The 20,244-nt window shown below is 42.5% G+C and overlaps 1 protein-coding gene across 1 annotated transcript in view; it reads right to left on the bottom strand.

Annotated features, from left to right (window-relative positions):
• Window positions 1-2,889: 2,889 nt before the first annotated feature.
• The window catches only part of GPC1 (glypican 1), a 189,465-nt gene continuing 172,110 nt past the window's right edge, over window positions 2,890-20,244 (bottom strand). Inside the window, exons 4-9 of the mRNA XM_081910466.1 lie at window positions 15,191-15,356; window positions 12,833-12,963; window positions 10,090-10,209; window positions 8,247-8,380; window positions 7,109-7,284; window positions 2,890-6,007 (exon numbers count right to left, since the gene is read on the bottom strand). Coding sequence (XP_081766592.1) covers window positions 5,787-6,007; window positions 7,109-7,284; window positions 8,247-8,380; window positions 10,090-10,209; window positions 12,833-12,963; window positions 15,191-15,356 — 948 coding nt within the window. The 3' untranslated portion in view covers window positions 2,890-5,786. The remainder of the gene's footprint in view (window positions 6,008-7,108; window positions 7,285-8,246; window positions 8,381-10,089; window positions 10,210-12,832; window positions 12,964-15,190; window positions 15,357-20,244) is intronic.

Genomic DNA, 20,244 nt, shown 5'->3' with positions numbered 1-20,244 from the left:
AGCAGTGGGACCTTCCCATCCAATGCTGATGGCACCTTATATGCTGGATATTGGGGGATTGTTGTTTCCACCTCCATGGGGCATGGCACCGCTAAGTTAGAGTGGGTATTATTCATAGTAACTCCGTTGCAGGCGATACTTAGGAGCTGAAGTTTAAGTGAGTCCAGCCTATTTATAATTTCTTGTTGTTCCATCGCTGGTAACTCTCCAAAGGAGGCGATAAGCTCTCTTTCCTCCTGGGGTGTCAAAGAGTTACTGGCACAATCATAGTGTTTAGTTGTAGGAGTGGGGGTGCTATGGGACTGGCCCCGACATGAGGTGTACAGCTCAGCCCTCTTTTGTGGTTCAGGATGGGAAGGTTGTACCGTCTCATTGATTAATCTCTCCGATAGGAGGGGTCTAATTATGGAGTCCATGAAAACTCTCGTTGGAAAAATGCCAAGACTATTCAAAAACACTTTTTGCTGAATAAGAAGAGAGGGGATTTTTGCAGAGTGGAAAGCCAGCATTATTCTCTGATATCTGTTCTGGCGGACTAAGGGAAGCACAGCACAAAGATCTATTTGTGATGTCTCGAGTTTTAGAAGCCATCTGAGGTGCTCTTTAGACCCATGTAGCGTTGTCCAACTTAGGTCCCTTTCCCGGATGGTTAGGGAAATCTTCCTTGGATGTAGAATCAGGGATTGGCGATTCAGTGCGGGGTTGAGATTGTATTTGCAGTTCCTCATACAATCAGTGTTTGGTGGAGCTTTCTGCTGGCGCAATGGAACATCTCCTGCCCCATCTTGGGCTGTCTGTGCTGGCTGGTCATCCAGTTTTTGCTGAAGGCTATGCAGCTGAGAGGATAGGCCGTCAATTCTCTTAAATATACAGTTTAGAGTTCTAATTATTAGATGGAGTTGCTCGCATCCTGTGCAGTCCGATTCAGCTACCAACTCCTCCTTCGGATAGGGACCATCCCCATTTGTGTTACCATTAGCGTTTCCAATTTGTAACGTCTCAGGGGCCTCATCTTCTGATGTTGTTTCAAGGGCAGTTAGAGGATCGAAACGATTTTGAGTTGCTATTGAGTAGGTGCATTCCTCGGGGCCTCTCCCTCCTTTAGGTGAACCCTTTCTTAATTGCTTAGGCCTCGGAGAGAATAATGCCTCGTCAGAGTCTCTTGGACGTTTTCCATGACCCATAAGTCAATTTTGCAGGAGAAATGGCGTGGGCACTGTGCTGGGGAGCTCCTTAAATCCTTTAGTCTTCCTCACAAGAATACTACCACTTCCAGGAGAGTGGTGCCATAAAAAATTACTCACAGTAAGGCAGTTAGTTCAAGCCTCTTCCTTCCCCTCTTCCTTGTTCCTAGGATTTTTCGAGACAGCTCGGTTCCAGCAGTCGGGCAAAATTCACTTCGTAGTATGCAATAAACTGAAAGCTAAAGGAAAGAGCTGGTCGACAGGGCAGAGGATTTATGCCCAGGAGGACCTTTCACTTATCTCTCCCAGTTAGGGAGGCGGCGGCAGCCATGGCGGCAAGTCCGGGCGTCAGAGTAACCCAGATAAAAAGAAAACAAAGATAACACAAGCAGCGGGATACTAAAAGATACTAAAAGACAGCCAGCACAGCCAGCAAGTCATTAAAACTCACGGATAAAAACAAGGGAGGATAAAAACCGCTTAAAACCACTTAAAAACTCTGATAAGGGTAAGCGAAATTACTCGGAAACTACCTTCGCCGCCATGTTGGATCCTCCCCGCGATTGCCTAACTCAAGCTGAAGAGGCAACAGGACTTAGTGAGCAGGAAGAGGCTGGGGCAGAGGGAAGTTCTGACTCAGAGGCAGGAGAGGAGGGTGCCAGGAGACAGAGGGTCTGGCTGCTGAGAAATCAGGGAGTACCCCTTGGTAGCTGTGCTGGGAGCCAGCAGGTTTTGGGTGCAGGCATTTTTTCTCTGCAGGAGGCTGTTATGCCCCTGTCTACACCAGATTTATGTGCATAAACCTCTTTCCACGCTTGCATCTCTGCTGCTAGATCTGGGCAACTAAATCCAACACAGACCATCCACATAATGGACTGGGACAGGTGTACAATTTTTCCTCCAGTAGGCACTGTTTATCTAGAAGTGCCTCTCCTCTGGTTCTCTGGACCATTAAGCATGTTTTAACATTTGAACACCAGTCCTAAATACTGTACACTGACTTGGAAAGGAGGGCTGATCAAAACAACAGCTGCTCTGAGAGGGACTACTGAAAAACCATGTGGGAGCTCCATGTGTTGGATGTAACGCGTAAAAGGCTCTTAACTGTACTCCGGCCCATACGTAGGTGGCTGCTGTCCTGGTCACACCATTCTGGATAAAAATACATTTTGGTGTCTGTCGATTACAACATTCAGTTATAGGGAGTTAGAAGGGCATCACATATTGGTGTGCCACAGTAGCTAGGTGGCTCATTGCCTTCAAGTGTTAGCATTAATGGCGCTATCCTAAATACACTTACTAAGGACTAAGGCCCATCAAACTTAGACTTGCTTCTGAGTAAATGCATAGCAATACTAATCAAGATGTAGCTATTTTAACAGTATACAGGTATGGCAGACCATTCTTCATGCTATTATTTATCATCAGCAAGTTGACAAATACTTTTTCATGATGCTAGTCTGGCACCTGCTGAAAATCAGTAAAAACAGAACAAATAAAGCAGCATGTTGTTGCAAGGGACGTTCATATAGATTTAAGTCTCCAGCCTTTTTTTATTTTATTTATACAAGGATTCAAAGAACATAGTTCAACAGTGCAAGATAGTTACAGGAACTTGGTAACCAAAAGAAATATATAAATGGCCAAGAATGCCAGTAAGTGAAATAAATCTTAATTTTGCAGATAGAACTGCATTTTTTTAAAAAAAGCCAAGGTGTACTCTGGATATATTTGTACCATAACTCTCTAACAAGCCCACCAGAAAATTATAGGTTGTTTGTCATTTGTAAATGATAAATATCAGTGCTCTTAAAGCCTCTATTGACCCTCAGCCCTCCACTGAAAAATACATTATGGCACAAAAAGAAAAAAAAAACCGTGACTGGTTTCTGGCTGACAGCTTTGCAAAGGGCTTGGGTTTTATAAGGTGTTTTTAAACATAGAAACAGAGCAATGTCATTCATTCATATATATATATATATATATATATATATATATATATATATATATATATATGAGAAACTTTTCAAATCACAAAACTTCAGATCCTAAGAGCATTAGATTTAGCATTCATCAAGAGACCGAGGCTCAAATGACAAATGAGGCTCAAAGGAGTGGCAGACTCATTTATTTAAATACGGGATGGCCCAACTGCGTATAAAAATCAGGATTGAGCAAATGGGCCCTAAAAACTTCCACCCCCTCACAGCCTGCTTCCTTGTAGCATAGCCTCTCTCCCCAATGTCATGTTTTCCTCAATTGGGCTCTCATACGGGAAGTAAAGTTGGCTGGGAGGGAGAGGCTTTGGGGAGGGAAGTGGAGGGTGAGGGCCATCAGTCCCTATTTGCACATTCCTCTTAGAAAAAAATATTTTCACACAGCCAGTTTCTGTTTCAGATGTGATGTGGCAGGCCGAGTTAAAAGCAACAGAGTAAACGCACCAGGCCCTAGTTCTCTCATAGTTTGAGCCCAGGACTGTGTTGAGTTTACAGCTCTCCAGCAGTTTGGCATAAGATTTTCATTCAGGGGGGAGGAAATGGCAGCTGTTTCATTTTTACCTCAATGTGTATAACATTTCATTTCTATTTTTTACCAACAGAAGGCTACATATATAATGCTATTTGAATGTGGCACTCCATTTTTTCCCAGGCATTTGAACTTAACGTTCAAAGGAGGCAGGATATTTGCTTTTCATGCCTCATTTGTATTCAGAATTATTAAGAATGGTCTAAACTGAGAACAAAAATAAATATATTAGATGGACGAGATCAATAATGAAAGTGGGGTGGTGTATTGTTCTACTTAACAAGGGACTGAAAGTAATGTGTGCAAAAGAAGGTGTTCTTTGGAGCAACAAATTCGTTCTGGCGCCAAGACTTCAGTAGCGTATTTTCAACATTCTGGTGATGTTTTCAGCAGCCTCCAATACCGATTGAAGTGATTAGGAAATTAATTTCTCCCAGTGTTGTAGAAAAACAAATAGGGCCGGGAATGGGAAAGATAACTCATTTGAATTAATTTGCTTGCATTAATTCATGTGCCACAATACTAGAATGACTTCCCTGCTAACTCTGCATGTTTTATAACTGATTCTGTAATTCTGCCTTTTTGAATGCTGTCGTTAAGAAATGCATTTGTCTTTGATGCAGAAGAGAAATGTTTTCGACATTTATGCAAAGCCCATATATCTATATATTAAATGTAAAAAATATGCTTTCATAATCCCTGTGTCCTAAAAGGAAAGTCATGATATAAGTGAATTAACAGCAAAGATTGTGTCGAAGGCTTCCTATCATTCGACAACATGAATAGGACTGGCCTTTCTATGCTAGATATTTTTGAAAGAGGGGGTGAGAAAGGTTTATGGCTGTACCAAAAGAACCCAAAGCAGAGAACTGTGTCTCAACGGCGAAATACATAGGAGAATCTATTGCTGTAGATATGTGGTTGGACAGCCCCTCTTTCCTCCTTGATATCAGACAATACTCCTGGCAAATATGTAGCAACAATCAGGAAATTAGCTGAAGTGAAGCAGTTTTACTAAACAAGGACTAGAGAACATAAGGTTAACTATGCCAATGTGAGATGAAATAAGGTAGCAGCTGGTTGACTCGATGACTCAAACTATGGCTTTGGTCTGCTTTCCATCGGCATAATTGGTGGTACTTTGGGCAGGTTGTAGCCATGGAAATTCCCTGGGGTGTTTGATAGCATATAATTGTTCCCTGGGCCAAACAATTAGTCGCCTCCAGGCTTTGCTAACAGGATCAGTAATAACACACAAAGCAGTTTCTTTGCATCATCCCTTTGGTAAAAGTCAACTGTTGTCACTATTAATAACGGGAAATTTTTCAGCCTCAAACTGCAAACAATGCTTCCCAGACAGAAATCTCCCCATGCATATTTCTACCATAATGTTGCATATTACAATTCTGTATTGCATTTTATCAATTTTGAATGCTACTTTCAAAGGATCATGCAAAACTTGAATCTCACTCTAATTCATTTAGATGTAGAAGAGAAATATTAAGTGGCTTCAACCACTCATTTTAACAGAGGTATTTGCCAATTAAAGTAATTTCGTTCCAAATTCCACCATAATCCCTTTGCTAATCTGGTATACTGGAGGGACCATTTGCCACTTGCTTAATGGAAAATAATGAACTGTTACAGCACCTGGAAGATTTTTAAATTAAAAAAGGTGTATTGTTTTAAACAATTGTAGCACATCTTTGGCTACAGCTAAATATGAATATGAGATAGATACTTGTGTGTTTTATTGGAGTCAATAAAAATGATGTGGCCTTGAAGGTCATTTGTCCTTATTACCCATATCTGCCAAGATCTGTTGTAGGCTCCTAAGTGTCTCGTTGTGGCAAATTAATGATAAAAAGAGGTAAAGAAAGAAGGCCCCAACATTCAAAGAAGACCAAAAAAGAAAGGGGAGGGGGAAAGACCAGTTCTAGCACTGCCAGGTCATCACAAACAATCAAGAACGTTTTATCTCCCTCATTTTGCCAAGATGAATTAAATATAGTCCACATTTTTGGCAAAGTTAAGACCACAACCACCCACAGTCTCTTTCACGGCCGCACAAATGAGTTACCGCCGCAGGTACTGTGCTGCAACAGCAGCCAGAGAAAGTAATAAAAGAAAGGAAGAAGGCAAAAGTATGTTGCTGCTATTTCCACCAACACCTTGTCCAGACTGCTTAGGCATTGGATGCGTCTCTGGCGGCCTGGTGCTAGCGCTCTTGGAGAGTTTTTTGCCACAGATGTCGTCAATGCAACTATCGCCGCTTCCAGAACCACTAATGTCATCACCTAGGCAAGACAAAAGTTCAAGTAAGCATGGCAGTTCCAAAAGAGCTTGCAAATTAAACCACACAATGTGCATTGCTGTTGCCATAAAGCCAGGGAAAGCAAATGAAGAATTTGGAATGCAGTGAAGCAGGGGTATAGATCTCACCTCACCCTTGTTGCCCACATTTAACAAACCACCCAAAAGCTGGTGGGGAAAATGGGATGAGTGGACCAAATTCTGTGCGGAGCCTTTCAATCCACATTTTTAGCAAACCAAAGCTGGACATGTTCTCATTGTGACTGTAGTTACCAGGGGACTTGAGCCCACAGGCTCCTAAGGACTAATTACAGAAAGGAGCAATATTTTGAACTACAGTGGTACCTCGGGTTAAGAACTTAATTCGTTCTGGAGGTCCGTTCTTAACCTGAAACTGTTCTTGACCTGAGGTACCATTTTAGCTAATGGGGCCTCCCACTGCTGCCATGCGATTTCTGTTCTCATTCTGAAGCAAAGTTCTTAACCCGAGGTACTATTTCTGGGTTAGATAGTCTTTAACCTGAAGCGTCTGTAACCTGAAGCGTCTGTAACCCAAGGTATCACTGTACCATCCTGAGCTACAGCATCCTCCCAAGCTTGAAACCCCTGCTGCTGCTGAACAGTCAGAGGAAAGCTGGAGTTTGTCCATTGAAATGAGGCATTAGGGACTGATAGGGAGAAGAAACCCTGGGAAGACACTGGGTAATCTCAGGTGCACAAGTCTTGGCAATGCCTGTATAAAGATATGGATGTAGCAGCCAGCACTCTAGAGAGGGAGGAGTAAAATCACCAAGCGTTACTAACTAGATCTCTTGCACTCCAGTTCTTGGGTGTCAGCAAATAAGGGCAATACTTGCAGCAGCCAACTTGCCACTGCTTCCGTGCACTGGCTCTACATTAAGTATGGCGTAACAGAATTGTGAACTGAACCTCTTTGATGTTCTGTTGCTTTCTGAACATGGAATCCTGCAGAACTCTTTATTTCAACTGCTAATCATATAAATCATATCATATAAGTATGCATGATATAGATTGTGCCACCTCCACAGCACAACACTGTTGCCTTTTCTCATCTCCGTACTTACTTGTATCCTGAAAATCCACGTCATTCCCATTATATGCATTGCGCAGTCGATTTGTCATAATCTTCAACTGCATGATTTGCTGGCGAATAGTCATGTCTGGTTTAGTAATGTCTACCTCAACTTCTGGGTTATTGATTTGATTGGCTAGTCCGTCTCCCATCACATCTGGAAGATACCTGCAAAGAGCCACGTGTGTTCATGCAAGAAGCCAACTTTAGGGTATCAAACATTATCGCAATTGATTTAAGACATTGACCTGGTTTGCGCATTCTGACATGGTCACAAGGAGGACCATCTGCTTCCAAAAGTTTGTTATTATGTCAGAACTAGGTAGACTTTGGTTAGTTTAAACTATGGTTTGTTTCAATAAAAGCTGGGACCAAACTGTTGTCTAGAAGAGGAAGCAGATGTTTCAAATCTCCATGGTGTCACATCAGGGGAGCAGGGAAGATGCAAACCCAAGGCCTGCTGCTACTCATGCGCATAATATCATTACTGTTTAGTGCTACATTGGAATTAGGTCACTATCTTTCACTTGCATCTAAGTCTTTGCAACTCACCAACATTACTGCAGCCTTCAACACTCTTCTGATCATAACATCAAACCTAGAATTCTGACAACATGGCTTAGGAATTGATCTTGTGGGCACAAATTCCACTTGCCCTCTGCCTCCACCTGCTGTATCTTGGCTTTATGTCTGCCCCTAAACCTGGTTAAAGGCATTCTAACACTGCTAAATAACCCTTCTAAAAAGAAATACTGGTTCTAAATTGGTGTTTAGGGAGGCCCTTAACCAGAGGTTGGGGGTGGGTGGGATGAAAGATCTCTCAGTCCTGTGACTGGCTTCTTAAACTATGGCTCAGCATTACGTTTGAACCAGGTGCAGGGAATAACAGCACCAGCAGCCATCTTTTTGCCCAAGCATGTGTGTGTTTATGTGGGGCTCAGTCTAAACAAGGAAGAGGACAGGATCCCAATGACTACTAATGTTGACTCTCTCGACTAGGCAAACTCTGCCTTTTCTCTCTTACCTACCCCATAATGGGGCTCATATTTACAGATTACAAAGCTTCATGAAACTGGTGTGTGAGTGTACTTCATCCTGCTGAACTTCCGTCACATTTTGACCAGCCTTACCCGCTTTTGGCCATTCCATTCCAGCACCTGTCCTCATTCACAGAACCAGAGGAAACTTTTTCATTGCAAAGGGTGCTTGGGAGGGCAACCCAGAAGTCCCTTATTTCTCTCAGCTTCCCTTTGGCATCTGAAACCTGCCAGGTGGAGAAGAATCAAAGCTGAAGGAGGAAGGTGTTTGAAGGTGACATTTTGAATTCCAAGCTCAGTCATGATAAACTGATCCAGAACTTATGGGTTCAAACGCTGGGCAGTTGTTAATCCACTTACAACAATGCAAGACTGCTACAATTTCCATAGTTGTTTTTTAGTACACAATTCAAGACAGGCTACTTTACCGAAGCTGCTATTTTATACAGCAGAAAGCTATCAACACAACATTTATTTAAGTTCTCCCAATAAAAATCAAGAGAAAAGCACTCAAACCCCTATCCTGCTTGTGGGCTTTCTACAGGCATCTAGTTGGCCACTGAGAGAACAGGATGATGGTCTAGATGGGCCTTTGGTTTAATCCAACAGGCCTCTTCCTATGTACTTATGAAGGATAAATGGACCCAGAGCACCCAGAATGCCTGGCCTGGGAGCAGAAGCACTAAAATGGTAGAAGAGCTTGGCAAAGAAGGGGAGTGGGTGAGTAACTGTCAGGATGTATTAGTAGGTTGAAGACCAACTTTCTTCAAGAAGGTGGCTAGTGGTGACTAATAACATTGACGTATGCCAGTAAAAAAAGGGACATGAGTGGCGCTGTGGGTTTAACCACGGAGTCAAGGACTTGCCAATCAGAAGGTCGGCGGTTCAAATCCCCGTGACGGGATGAACTCCCGTTGCTCAGTCCCTGCTCCTGCCAACCTAGCAGTTCGAAAGCACATCAAAGTGCAAGTAGATAAACAGGTACTGCTCTGGTGGGAAGGTAAACAGCGTTTCCGTGTGCTGCTCTGGTTCACCAGAAGCAGCTTGGTCATGCTGGCCACATGACCCGGAAGCTGTCTGTGGACAAACGCCGGCTCCCTCGGCCAATAAAGCGAGATGAGCGCCGCAACCCCAGAGTCGGTCAAGACTGGACCTAATGGTCAGGGGTCCCTTTACCTTTATGCACTGGGTAAGACTGAGTAATGACTGGATAAACCTGCATTGCTGGAACAAGAGTTAGAACTTCATTGACATTACTGAGAGAGGTCCCAAAATCAAAGGGAGGGAAAGGCCACTACAGTCGTACGTCAGAAGTCGAACGGGATCCATTCCGGAAGTCCGTTTGACTTCCAAAATGTTTGGAAACCAAGGCGCGACTTACTGCAGCCAATCGGAAGCTGTGCCAGACGTTCGGGTTCCAAAGAACATTTGTAAACCAGAACACTCACTTCCGGGATTGTGGTGTTTGGAACCCAAAATGTTCGACTTGCATTCGGGATCCAAGGTACGACTGTACTCTGAACTATCCCATTTATTTTTCATGTTAGTTTCTTAAATATTAAGTTGCAACAGCATTGCAGCGAGGCTGTATTTTCACTCAGGAGACAGGCTGGGTTATACTAACGGTGCCTGCGAGTGCTTGAGTGGAAGGAACAAAGCAGTGGCAGCCCACATTTCCTGAAATTGTTATGAGCGGAGTATCTCAAAAATGCCAATGGCATCATCAAAAGAATAATTAAACCAGGAAGACGACCTCCACTGGTGACTTGGTGTTAGGGTGTCAGACTGTGACTGGGAAGATTGGCTTTCCAACCAGCAGCCAACCTGGAAGCTCTCCGTGTGACCTTGAACCAGTGCTATTCTAAGCAACGGGCCACACAGATTGTTTCCATACAGAAGCATTTCTTAAAAAGTCAGAACTAAATTCCATACTCACAAGTTTCTCTGAACTAAGCCCTGAAGGTTTATCTTCACTGACATACTTTCCTCGCCTCTTCTTTTCCTCAGTGCTGGAAGCTTTTGAGTTGAGTTTGGGATTTCCACAACCTTGAAAGGTCTGGAGAAAATAAACGAAACTTAATAGCAAAGCATTTATCTAATAAGTCACAGCTGTAAAATATGCCCCTGTTAATCATATTTCTTCCTAACTTCACATTTGCTCACACATACCAATTTTAACACAACAGTAATCCAATTTTCAGATATCGCATTGCTTTGGGGACATAGGAAGGTGCTTTGTACTAGTTCAGACCATGGATCTGTCTAGTTTAGTAACTGGCAGCAGATCTCCACAATTTCAGGTGCATATTTCTTCCAGTCTGAAAATGCAAAGGTTTGGTATATTTGCATTCAAGTCATATGCCCTGCCATTGGGCTAGGGCCCTTCACCCAAATCAAATCTCAGTTCAGCTGCAATTGAACCAGTGAATTAAGGATTCCTTTCCAACCGATCACCATGTTCTGCAGTGCATCCCGCAGATACTGTTCTAAAGGGAGACCCATTCTGCATGATGTTGGAATTGGGCCTTTAGTGTTCTTACCCTTTGGAACTTCCTCCAATTACCTTCTCTACTGCCCCTTCCAGCGCTTGCTAAATACAGTATTTTTCGCCCCATAGGATGCGCCTAGTTTTTTTGGGGGAGGAAATAAAGAAAAATTTTTATTTCCCCCCCAGGTGCGGAGCTGGAGCGGGCGAAGCCCAAGGTTCCCCCGACCCCAGGCCCCAGAACAGGCTGCTATCCGCTAGCCGTGGGAGAGCCACGCGGCTCTCCCACGGCTAGCGGAGCGCTGCACGAAGCCCAAAGCTTGGGGTGTGCTGAGCTCAGCGCGCCCCAAGCTTCTGGGTGCAGGCAAGCTCTCCGCTAGCGTGGGAGAGCTGCGTCTCCCACGGCTAGCGGATAGCTTCCTAAAGCCTGGAGAGCGAGAGGGGTTGGTGCGCACCGCCCCCTCGCTCTCCAGGCTTCAGTGAAAGCCTGCATTCGCCCCATAGGACGCACACACATTTCCCCTTCATTTTTGTTTTTTTATATTAATATTTATTAAAAGTTTTCAACAGTAAAAAGCATACAAAGTTACATATAGTTTTCCAATATCCACAGTTCATTCTCCTCCTTGGACTTCCTCACGACTCTCGTTCCTGCATTCTGAACTCATAAATTTTACCAGCAAATTATTAACTTGTTTCAATTCTAATAGTACAATTTTCCAATAACATTTTTGGAGGGGAAAAAGTGTGTCCTATAGGGCGAAAAATACGGTATGTTTCTCTTTCAAAAAGCTTTCTCAATAGAAATCTTTATCCCAGGTTTTATGTATGTGCTGTTGTTTTAAACTGCTGAGATATATATAATTGGTTGTTGTTTTTAAGGGAACAATAACCCCTCCATTGCTGTAACTTCCTTTCAAGAACAGAAAAAAGGGATTGTAGAATCCTTTTAAAATCTGGGATTCTGATGCTGCCACCAACGTGGAATCTGATTTCTGTGTGATAATTCTGTGTGACAGCTACCAACACTCTAGCTGGCTGAATGGTCAACTGGGTTTTGGGTGCTCACACTGCAGAAGACAACAACCTGGCTAACTTGCCCTGGAGCAGAGTTTCAGATTAATTGCATCATAATGATAGACAATGTGGATGTCATTTATGGTGCACTTTGGCCCATATCTGTGATTTACAAGGTGAGCCTACTGCCTTGCTAGCCATTTCTTTTTAATGCTTGTATATAAAATATTCCCAAATTTGTTTTATGAAAGAGACAAATGAATCCAGCTTCATCACTGTAGCTCACCCATTTATAGTTTATTACTGTGGTTATTACAAAGCAATTCTTTTAGGGGCATAAAACATGCAAGAGCAATGAAAAATACCTTCTGGGAGGTATAGATTCATTCGTCCCTCTGTGTGTGCGCTCTCTCTCTCTCTCTCTCTCTCTCTCTCTCTCTCCCTGAATTGATGGCTCTATTTCTGTGTTGAATTAACACTGTATTTTGTGCAGCACTGCTGTTTCCTCCATCCCTGCTGGCCTATCAGTGACTTATCTACTTGCCAGTCAGTTCCCGATTCATTCTCCATCAGCACCTGTTAGTTACAGTTCTTAGGAATCATGGGGAAAGCAGCTGGGCTTCAGGAGCACAAATTATTCCGCTGTTAACATCTGACTCAGTTGGATGGGGAGCTGCACAGTTTTAGGACTGATGAAGGAGCGAATTCCCTCCATGCAGGGCTAATGTATCACATTCTGCTCAGAAATGCAGCTGCGAAAATCTTCTGAAATCAAGGAGGATGAAGGAGAGACAGGTGGGATTCTCAGGGGAAGCCGGCCAGCTCCTATGGCGGAAGGGAGATAGGCTCTGGCAAAGATGTGCAAGTAAAGAAGACAGGCAAGATAATCAGGCTATCTCTGCCTGTCCAGTACTCATGAAAGGAACAACCCAGGGCCTAGCACTTCTAATGTCATTCAGCAGAAATTGTTGGAATTCTCTTGGCGTTACTTTGCCTGAGATGGCAGATATGAAAATGGCGGAGCCCAAAAGCTCCCAGGGCATGATCTGAAGGCTGAAGCTAAGCAGGGCTGATACATGTCATAACATGGAGGTAAGGCATGATATAAATACATACAATAAATGAAATATCGCTGTTAAGTAAACTGCATTTTCAGCTTTTGCAGTCTGGCTTTTACCTTGGATTTTATAGATTCTCTGTTCTCCTGCATATTTGAAATGGCTTCTGCAATCCTGGTATGAATTGTACCAATGACTATATCTACATTGGATGGTCCATCAAAGCGGTCAGCCACCAACAGCAGTGAATCTATCAGGGTAAATAACAGACACAATTTAAGAATGCGTCATGCAAATAATGTTTCAAAAACCTAGGTAATCATTATATACCAGCACTGGACATGTAGGGTATCTCAATGGGTTCTTCTATATATTCATTTATTCCCAGGGAGACTGTGAGTCATGTGGAATTTAAGCCTATAAGGAGCTAAATGCCCACATTCTTATGATGATTGTTGTTGTTGTTTAGTTGTTTAGTCGTGTCCGACTCTTTGTGACCCCATGTACCAGAGCATGCCAGGCACTCCTGTCTTCCACTGCCTCCCGCAGTTTGGTCAGACTCATGTTTGTAGCTTCGAGAACACTATCCAACCATCTCATCCTCCATCGTCCCCTTCTCCTTGTGTCCTCCATCTTTCCCAACATCAGGGTCTTTTCCAGGGAGTCTCCTCTTCTCATGAGGGGGCCAAAGTATTGGAGCCTCAGCTTCAGGATCTGTCCTTCCAGTGAGCACTCAGGGCTGATTTCCTTCAGAATGGATAGGTTTGATCCATTCTTTATGGTCAAGCTCTCACTTCCATACATCACTACCGGGAAAACCATGGCTTTAACTATATGGACCTTTGTTGGCAAGGTGATGTCTCTGCTTTTTTCTTATAATTCTTTTTTCTGTGATTCTTATGATTACAGTATCATATATGCACTAGGAATTTTTATTTTTAAAAACTATTCCTAGCCTTGTTGTTGTTGTTAGTATTATTATTATTTTACATCTATATCACCACCTTTCCTCCAAAGAGTTCAGGATGGCAGGCATGATTGTCACCTCCAACTTTATCCTCACAACAGCCCTGTGATGCAGGGTCAGGCTACGAAAGCGTGTGCCTGGCCCAGAGTCACTCAGTGACCTTGATGACCGAGCAGGGATTTGAACCCGGATCTCCCCAGACTTAGCCACTATAGCATGCTGGCTCTCAATACCATGTCAGCACTACATGCAGTATAAGCTGTACTATGTCTATTTCTCACACCAACAACTTCATTCAGTGGGTTTCCAGAACAAGCTTAAACCAACAAAAGATGTCAAGCCCATAGGTTCAAGTATCAGGAATTAGACTCTATTTCATCCTCCTACTTGCACTAAAATTAACCGGTTGTAACAATGGGGCAAACGAAGAACAGCAACTTGCTTTTTAAAAGCTGCCTAAGGTCTTACAGAACCGGTGGTGATGACTTCTGTCAATTTATTTATTTATTATTTATTAAATTTGTATACACCTGCAGATCTCAAGGCGGTTCACAACAGAAACAAACCCACAATAAAAAAAAAACAAAATACATAATAAAAACAAAAACAAAGACAACCCAATAACACCCCCGTGTGTTAAAGCACATACCTATTGCCACAGGACTCACAAGTTAATTAATTTTATAATGAATGATTTTAGAGTGTTGTTTATGCTGTACTTTTGTACTGTTTTATTGTTGTTAGCCACCCTGAGCCCGGCTAAGGCTGGGGAGGGCGGGATATAAATTATTATTATTATTATTGGGAAACACTGCAAAGCTAGTCTAGTCTTTTCTTCCTTGGCGATTCCAGCAATTGTCCTGTTCATTCTGCTGATGAATGCCACTCCTCCTAAATGTTTGTATAATTGCAGATATGCACGGAGTTTCGGAAGAAAAAAGATGTTGCTGCTCCCGATCTGTGATTCATTTTATTCAAATTTCTCACAAGGAAATTTGTTATTTGATCAAAACATTGGTGGGTTTCGAATGGCCTAATGATCACCCAATGGTCACCCAAATTTATTTCCTACCACCATGTGTACGTATTCCAGGCTCTTTATCCCATGCTTCTGTTTGTTCTCCTCACACTACAGAGAGAGGCAAGTTCAGGTCTGCCAAGAGCGACACTGTTTGAGTAACCCAGTGCTAAATGCTGAATCTGGGATCTTCTAGAATGAAATAGCTTTTTACAAGGCCACTTTGCAAATCCTTAGCAGTTAAAAGCATCCAGGCCCAGAGCATGGGAAGCTGAGATGCAGGTATGCACTTAGTCTACAGGATGAAGTGGTGCTTCAGAAACATCTACACATATCGATAGTGTTTAGAATTTAGTGCAAAGGGATTGTGAATGCTTCTATCAATTGATCTGTTTGTTCTCCAAAACTGCACTCTATTGATTGGGGGGGACGGGAATTACATGCAAAAGACCAGCCAAAGTGAAATAATGTGCAGTTGCCTGCTCTTCTTACCAATCAGGTTCTTCCATTCAGGGTCCAGGTCTGCTTGATTGGCCAGGCAGCCTTTCAAGACATTGCGGCAATAGCCGTTGCAGGGCTTTACGTTGGACATGCCCCGGCAGTGTGCACAGTACATCAGCTTCATAATAGCCCGAGTGCAATATTGGCTCAGTGGGACCTTTAAAAGAAGACAGCCATTATTTCCTAAGTGCCACCAGAAAAAAGAAAATGAAAGACAGAAGCAGCAGCTGTACAATATAAAATGCAGGATAAAAGAGAACAGAGTCCTGCCTGCAGATTTACAATCTAAATAAACAAACAGACACACAAAGAAAATAGAAGGGATTTGGGGAAAGGGAGGGGGGGAAGAAACACACACACAGCAATCTGTACAATTTAAAAACAAATCCTTGTGCTCATTAAGCAGAGCAGTAAATAGTTTACTATCTGAAATTCATGGATATGGCTAAATTCATCTCAAATTTAAGTCTATCATTAGAGCTGAGCAGAACGAAAAACCTCTCAATGTTTCAAATTCTTAAATGCAGAATCTGACTAAAATGTGAACTTGAAAATCAACGTTTTGAGTCCCTTAGGCCTGCAGGCCACTCTAGAATTCTCTCTTGAGGGTTTTGCCAGGTATGAAAAAGCAAGTGTCAAAAGCTGCCGGCTACTAAATACTGTTAAGAATGACAACAACGATAAAATGTTAAATATCATTCCGGGTAATGGCTCAAACTGTCACAAAACTGTTGAACCTAAATATCAAATACTGTCAAAAGCCAAACAGTGACATAAAATATCAATGTTAAGACGCCTGCAACAAAAACAACTGAGAGCCTTGTGGGACGTTAAGAACTAACAAGAATGAGTGTAAAGTCTGAGCTGCACAAATCAAGAAGTGCACACTGCTTCACACAGACAATTGTCCACAGTTTATACCTGTGCTCAGTGCAACATGTGAATAATGGCTTTAAAAGGGGCCTGGATAAATTAGTGGAGAGGCCCGTTATGGCAGCTAGATAGGGAATCTCCATGTTTAGAATCTGCAAGCTAAGGAACACCAAGGCTGGGGCAGAACCTTCCTGCCCTGTTGCAGGCTCCCAGAGGCATCTGTTTGCTTCCTGGGGCACAGTCAGGCATTCACCCAGACCACATAGGTTTCCAAATTCAGCTAGGGACACACACATGCAGTGCTACTAGCTGGATTGGCACTGGATTGAGGCATATGAGTCTTAATGCCTGGGATTAAATTTGTCGGAATCATTTCAGTCCCCTCTGGTGATCACTGGGTGGCGCTTCAGTCCTTCTGTAAATAGCAAGGCAATCAAAGGATAATAGTTTCAAAGAACAGAAATTAATCAACCAGAGAAAAACAACACACACAAACACACAAAATAATCCCACCGATTAAAAAAAATCTAAAAGACCAAGACTTATTAAAAGTGTTGACATGCAAGATTTTCATTATTTTCATTTGGCATTATTGTGATGTCAAGTTAAGGGCGCGAAACAAAAATAGTAATGATTTAAAAGTGGGGACTGCTCAGAGGAAACGTTTACAGAGCAGGAGCTCCTTCCCTTTCCCAGCTAACCAGTCTTCTAGAAACGGGCCTGCACCAAGCTTGCCCTAATGGAGAAAAACAAAAACAAGACCCCGTTTCCAGAAGGGTAGGAACATTAATCTCTTGCAGCAAAAACAGTTAAGAATCTCTTGGCATCCTAAAGTCTAACAAATTTATTATGGCATATGCTTTCATCGGCTATGATCCACCTCATTAGGAAGAGAACATGACTGCAGGCACATGAGAAACACACTGCCCTACAGAATCACTGTGTATAAGTAGTGAAAATCATTCTGTGTGTATGACAAAAAGCAGTAGCAAGAAACTACTTGCCTTTTATTTTGTTCCTCTTCCTTGTGCCTTTCCAAAGCTTATTTATGGTTTCTTAACACTGCCATGTTAACAGTTTTCAGTTACAAATTCGCTCCCAAGAATGATTATTATGGAGATATTTTAAAAGAAAAGGCTTGGTCTTTGTGGAAACTTTAAGTCAAACTTATTTTATTTTGCCAGCATGAGCTTTCATAGACAGTTCACTCTGTCATACACTTTCATTTTGTCCCTAGATGTCCATTTCAGAATCCGATGAAGCAGACTGGAGTCTACAAAAGCTCACAGAGTTAAAATAAAACAAGTTAATCTTGAAGGTGCTGCAAAGATAAAAGGCTTTTCTTTTTTAATAAACAACCAAATGCTCAAAACCTGAATTTCCTATGGAAAGAATGTCTGAAAGTATTCTAGGCATGGTTTTTGATCAGCTTGACCATCACCAGGTGTGGAGACCAGCAGGCTACCCTCTGGCAGGGAAGCAACCCACACGTATTTATTGTTTATTTATTTGGGACTTTTTTTTTATTCCTGATCTTCAGCCAAAGGGTTTTCAGAGAGGCTAAGCAAGATTTAGAAGTAAAAACAACCGGCACAAGAGCAATAAAAAGTATATTAGTACCAGAGCAGGTTAAAACAACAATCTAAATAAACTTTAAAATTGAAAAAGGCCTACAAAACTAAAGTTTTTCACCTAGCACTAAAAATACATCAAACTCAACACAGGACAAGTCTCCCTGAGGAGATTATTCTATAGTCACGAGAGTCACATGTGAAAAGGCCCTATGTCAGGCAACCATGCACTTTACCTCCTTTCTCGTAAGCTAGGGCAATGTTGGTATGGGGTGGAGTGTGGGTATTCCATGTTGCTTCAGTGGTATGGGAATGAAATATGCTTCAATAGCTCCCATACCACCAGCATAATGTAAAAGCAGAGACCTGAGAGTCTAAATGAAATCATGATGTGCACCAGCAGACTACAAAACAGAACAGGGAACTAGGATTTACATGAGGTCCCAGAATGGGTTTTGGGTATATTGCATCTGAATTCCAAGAAGATTTATAATATTCTTAAAGACTGAAAGGAGAGGGGAGGGAAAGATTGACAAATACCCCCAGTGTGCAGCTGTACAAACAGCCTAAAGACCAGTTCCACCTGAAATGGATTTCTGTGTGCATGGATCATGCAGAATCATCTTCAGATCTATCCCAGATACGGAAAGGCAAGTGCTGGAATTGTTCCACGGCAGTTCTGGTTTCTAATGTAATCCAGCACTGGTGTACAGATCAGATTCCTGGAGAATAAGCTATTTTTTCAGTTGTACATCAAAGCCCAGAACACAATGTCCAGGTCAGAGCATTCCACAGAATTATCCAGGCACTCTGAGCTGGCACCAAAGTTTGGAGCAAGTGCATGGGAAAAAGCAGTACAATTGCGAGATCAGGCTCTCAAACAAACAAAGCCACCATGGAGGTATCATGGATTAAGTGAAACTCCTGGTTCAAACTGAAGTTCCTTGAGAAGACAGATATGAAACACAGTCTTTGGAAATGTGCATTAATGCTTGGTGTACTTATAAACTGAATAGTTATAGTATGGCAAACCCATCAATCTGTGCAGCCTTCAGTATTCTTTAAGAATTCCTGGCTCTACGATTAGACAGGGCGAGGTAACCACCTCAGGTGGCAGCAACATCAACCCCCTACAATTCCTCCTGAGCCCCCCAGTCATTTTCCTCTGTTGCCACATGGTCTGTCTTGGATCCCCTAAAATGACCTCATGCCTCTTGTGCAGTGATGAAGGAAGGTTCAGTTACCAGTCAGGATGGCATCTGTTTGTGGAATGCTGGCGATTCCATCTTGTCCTTCATCTTAGGCAGCAAAATGTATTGGCCTAGCCCTGGTAAGGATCCCAATACTTTCTTGATTTAGGTCAAATGGAGACTGTAGAGTGGAGAGCTTCTATATCAACTTGCATTTGTCCTGACATAAAGGGATCTCAGGCAAACAGTAATTTCATCTACTTGAATAAAGAGTCCTAATCAAGTTCCTACAATGGATGCAACCACAAAGCAAAGATTGAAATCAGGGTTTCAGGACCTTAGGGAAATATTCTAATCCTAAACCAACCACACCCCCTATCTAAGCTTTGTGGCATCATTGTTTAAGAAGTTAAGATTCATATCAGTCCATGCTTCACATGCAATGTTCCTCTGCGTAAGTCATTATTTGCTACAGGTATTGAGAAATGTTTCCAACTGCAGCCATTAGTATTCCTCAGGTAGTATTTGATAAATGCAATATAGCTCCCTCATGGTTCCTTATACAACTCTTAGTTGACTGTGCTGTCTCATACTGGACCGTTCAGTATTTCACAATCTGTCCAGGCTGTTGTTCACTTTCCTCTATGTGCATATGTGGATAAACAAGGAAGAGGATTCCAGCAGCCTGTAGCAGCACTGTGTGAATGGGGAATGGTGGAGTACCACTGGTCCCATTTTCAGGCACACAGTGCTTGGAGGATGACATGCTGGTCCTCGCATCCTATTGCTAGGAGGCAGAGGGAGAGTCCCCAAATGGTTGTAAGAACTGGGTCAATCAAGTCACAACACTCTTTGACTCTCCCAACAAGCAGCCACTGGGCATGGTCCCTCCATGGGGAAATATTGGGGCTGGAACAAAATATGTCGGGAATCTCATTATAATTAAGGAGAGGTGATCAGAAGCCTTAAGAAGTCAGCTGGTCTTGCTCAGTCTCTGCCTACTTTTACATAGCAGGTAACCTCTTCCATCACCAAACTATGCCAGAGAATGTCAGCCCACCGACTCCTCATTTATTTGATGACTATCTGTCACTAGTTTGTCTACCAATCAAAGAAGACATGCTAAAGACCTTTTGTAATTATTGGATTCTGCTCCATGCATTCAATGAACACATGCGGATGGGTGGAAAAGATGGCATCACATTTGCTGTCTGTGTGTGGAAATGGCTGAAGTCTTTATGGACTCCACTGATTTCTCTTTTTAATTCACAAAACACATTTTCTGTGCACACCAGCTGTTGCAGCAACCCCCACATGCAACCACACAAGAAAGGTTATAAATGAAGGACAGGGGTTATTGGGTTGATATTTTTATTTTGATTATGTATTTTGTGGTCTTATATTTTGATTT

The sequence above is a fragment of the Podarcis melisellensis genome (assembly GCF_964234715.1).
Source record: "Podarcis melisellensis genome assembly, chromosome: 5".
NCBI lineage: Eukaryota > Metazoa > Chordata > Lepidosauria > Squamata > Lacertidae > Podarcis > Podarcis melisellensis.
The sequence above is the reverse complement of the archived record's forward strand: the minus strand, read 5'-3'. Positions and strand labels throughout refer to the sequence as shown.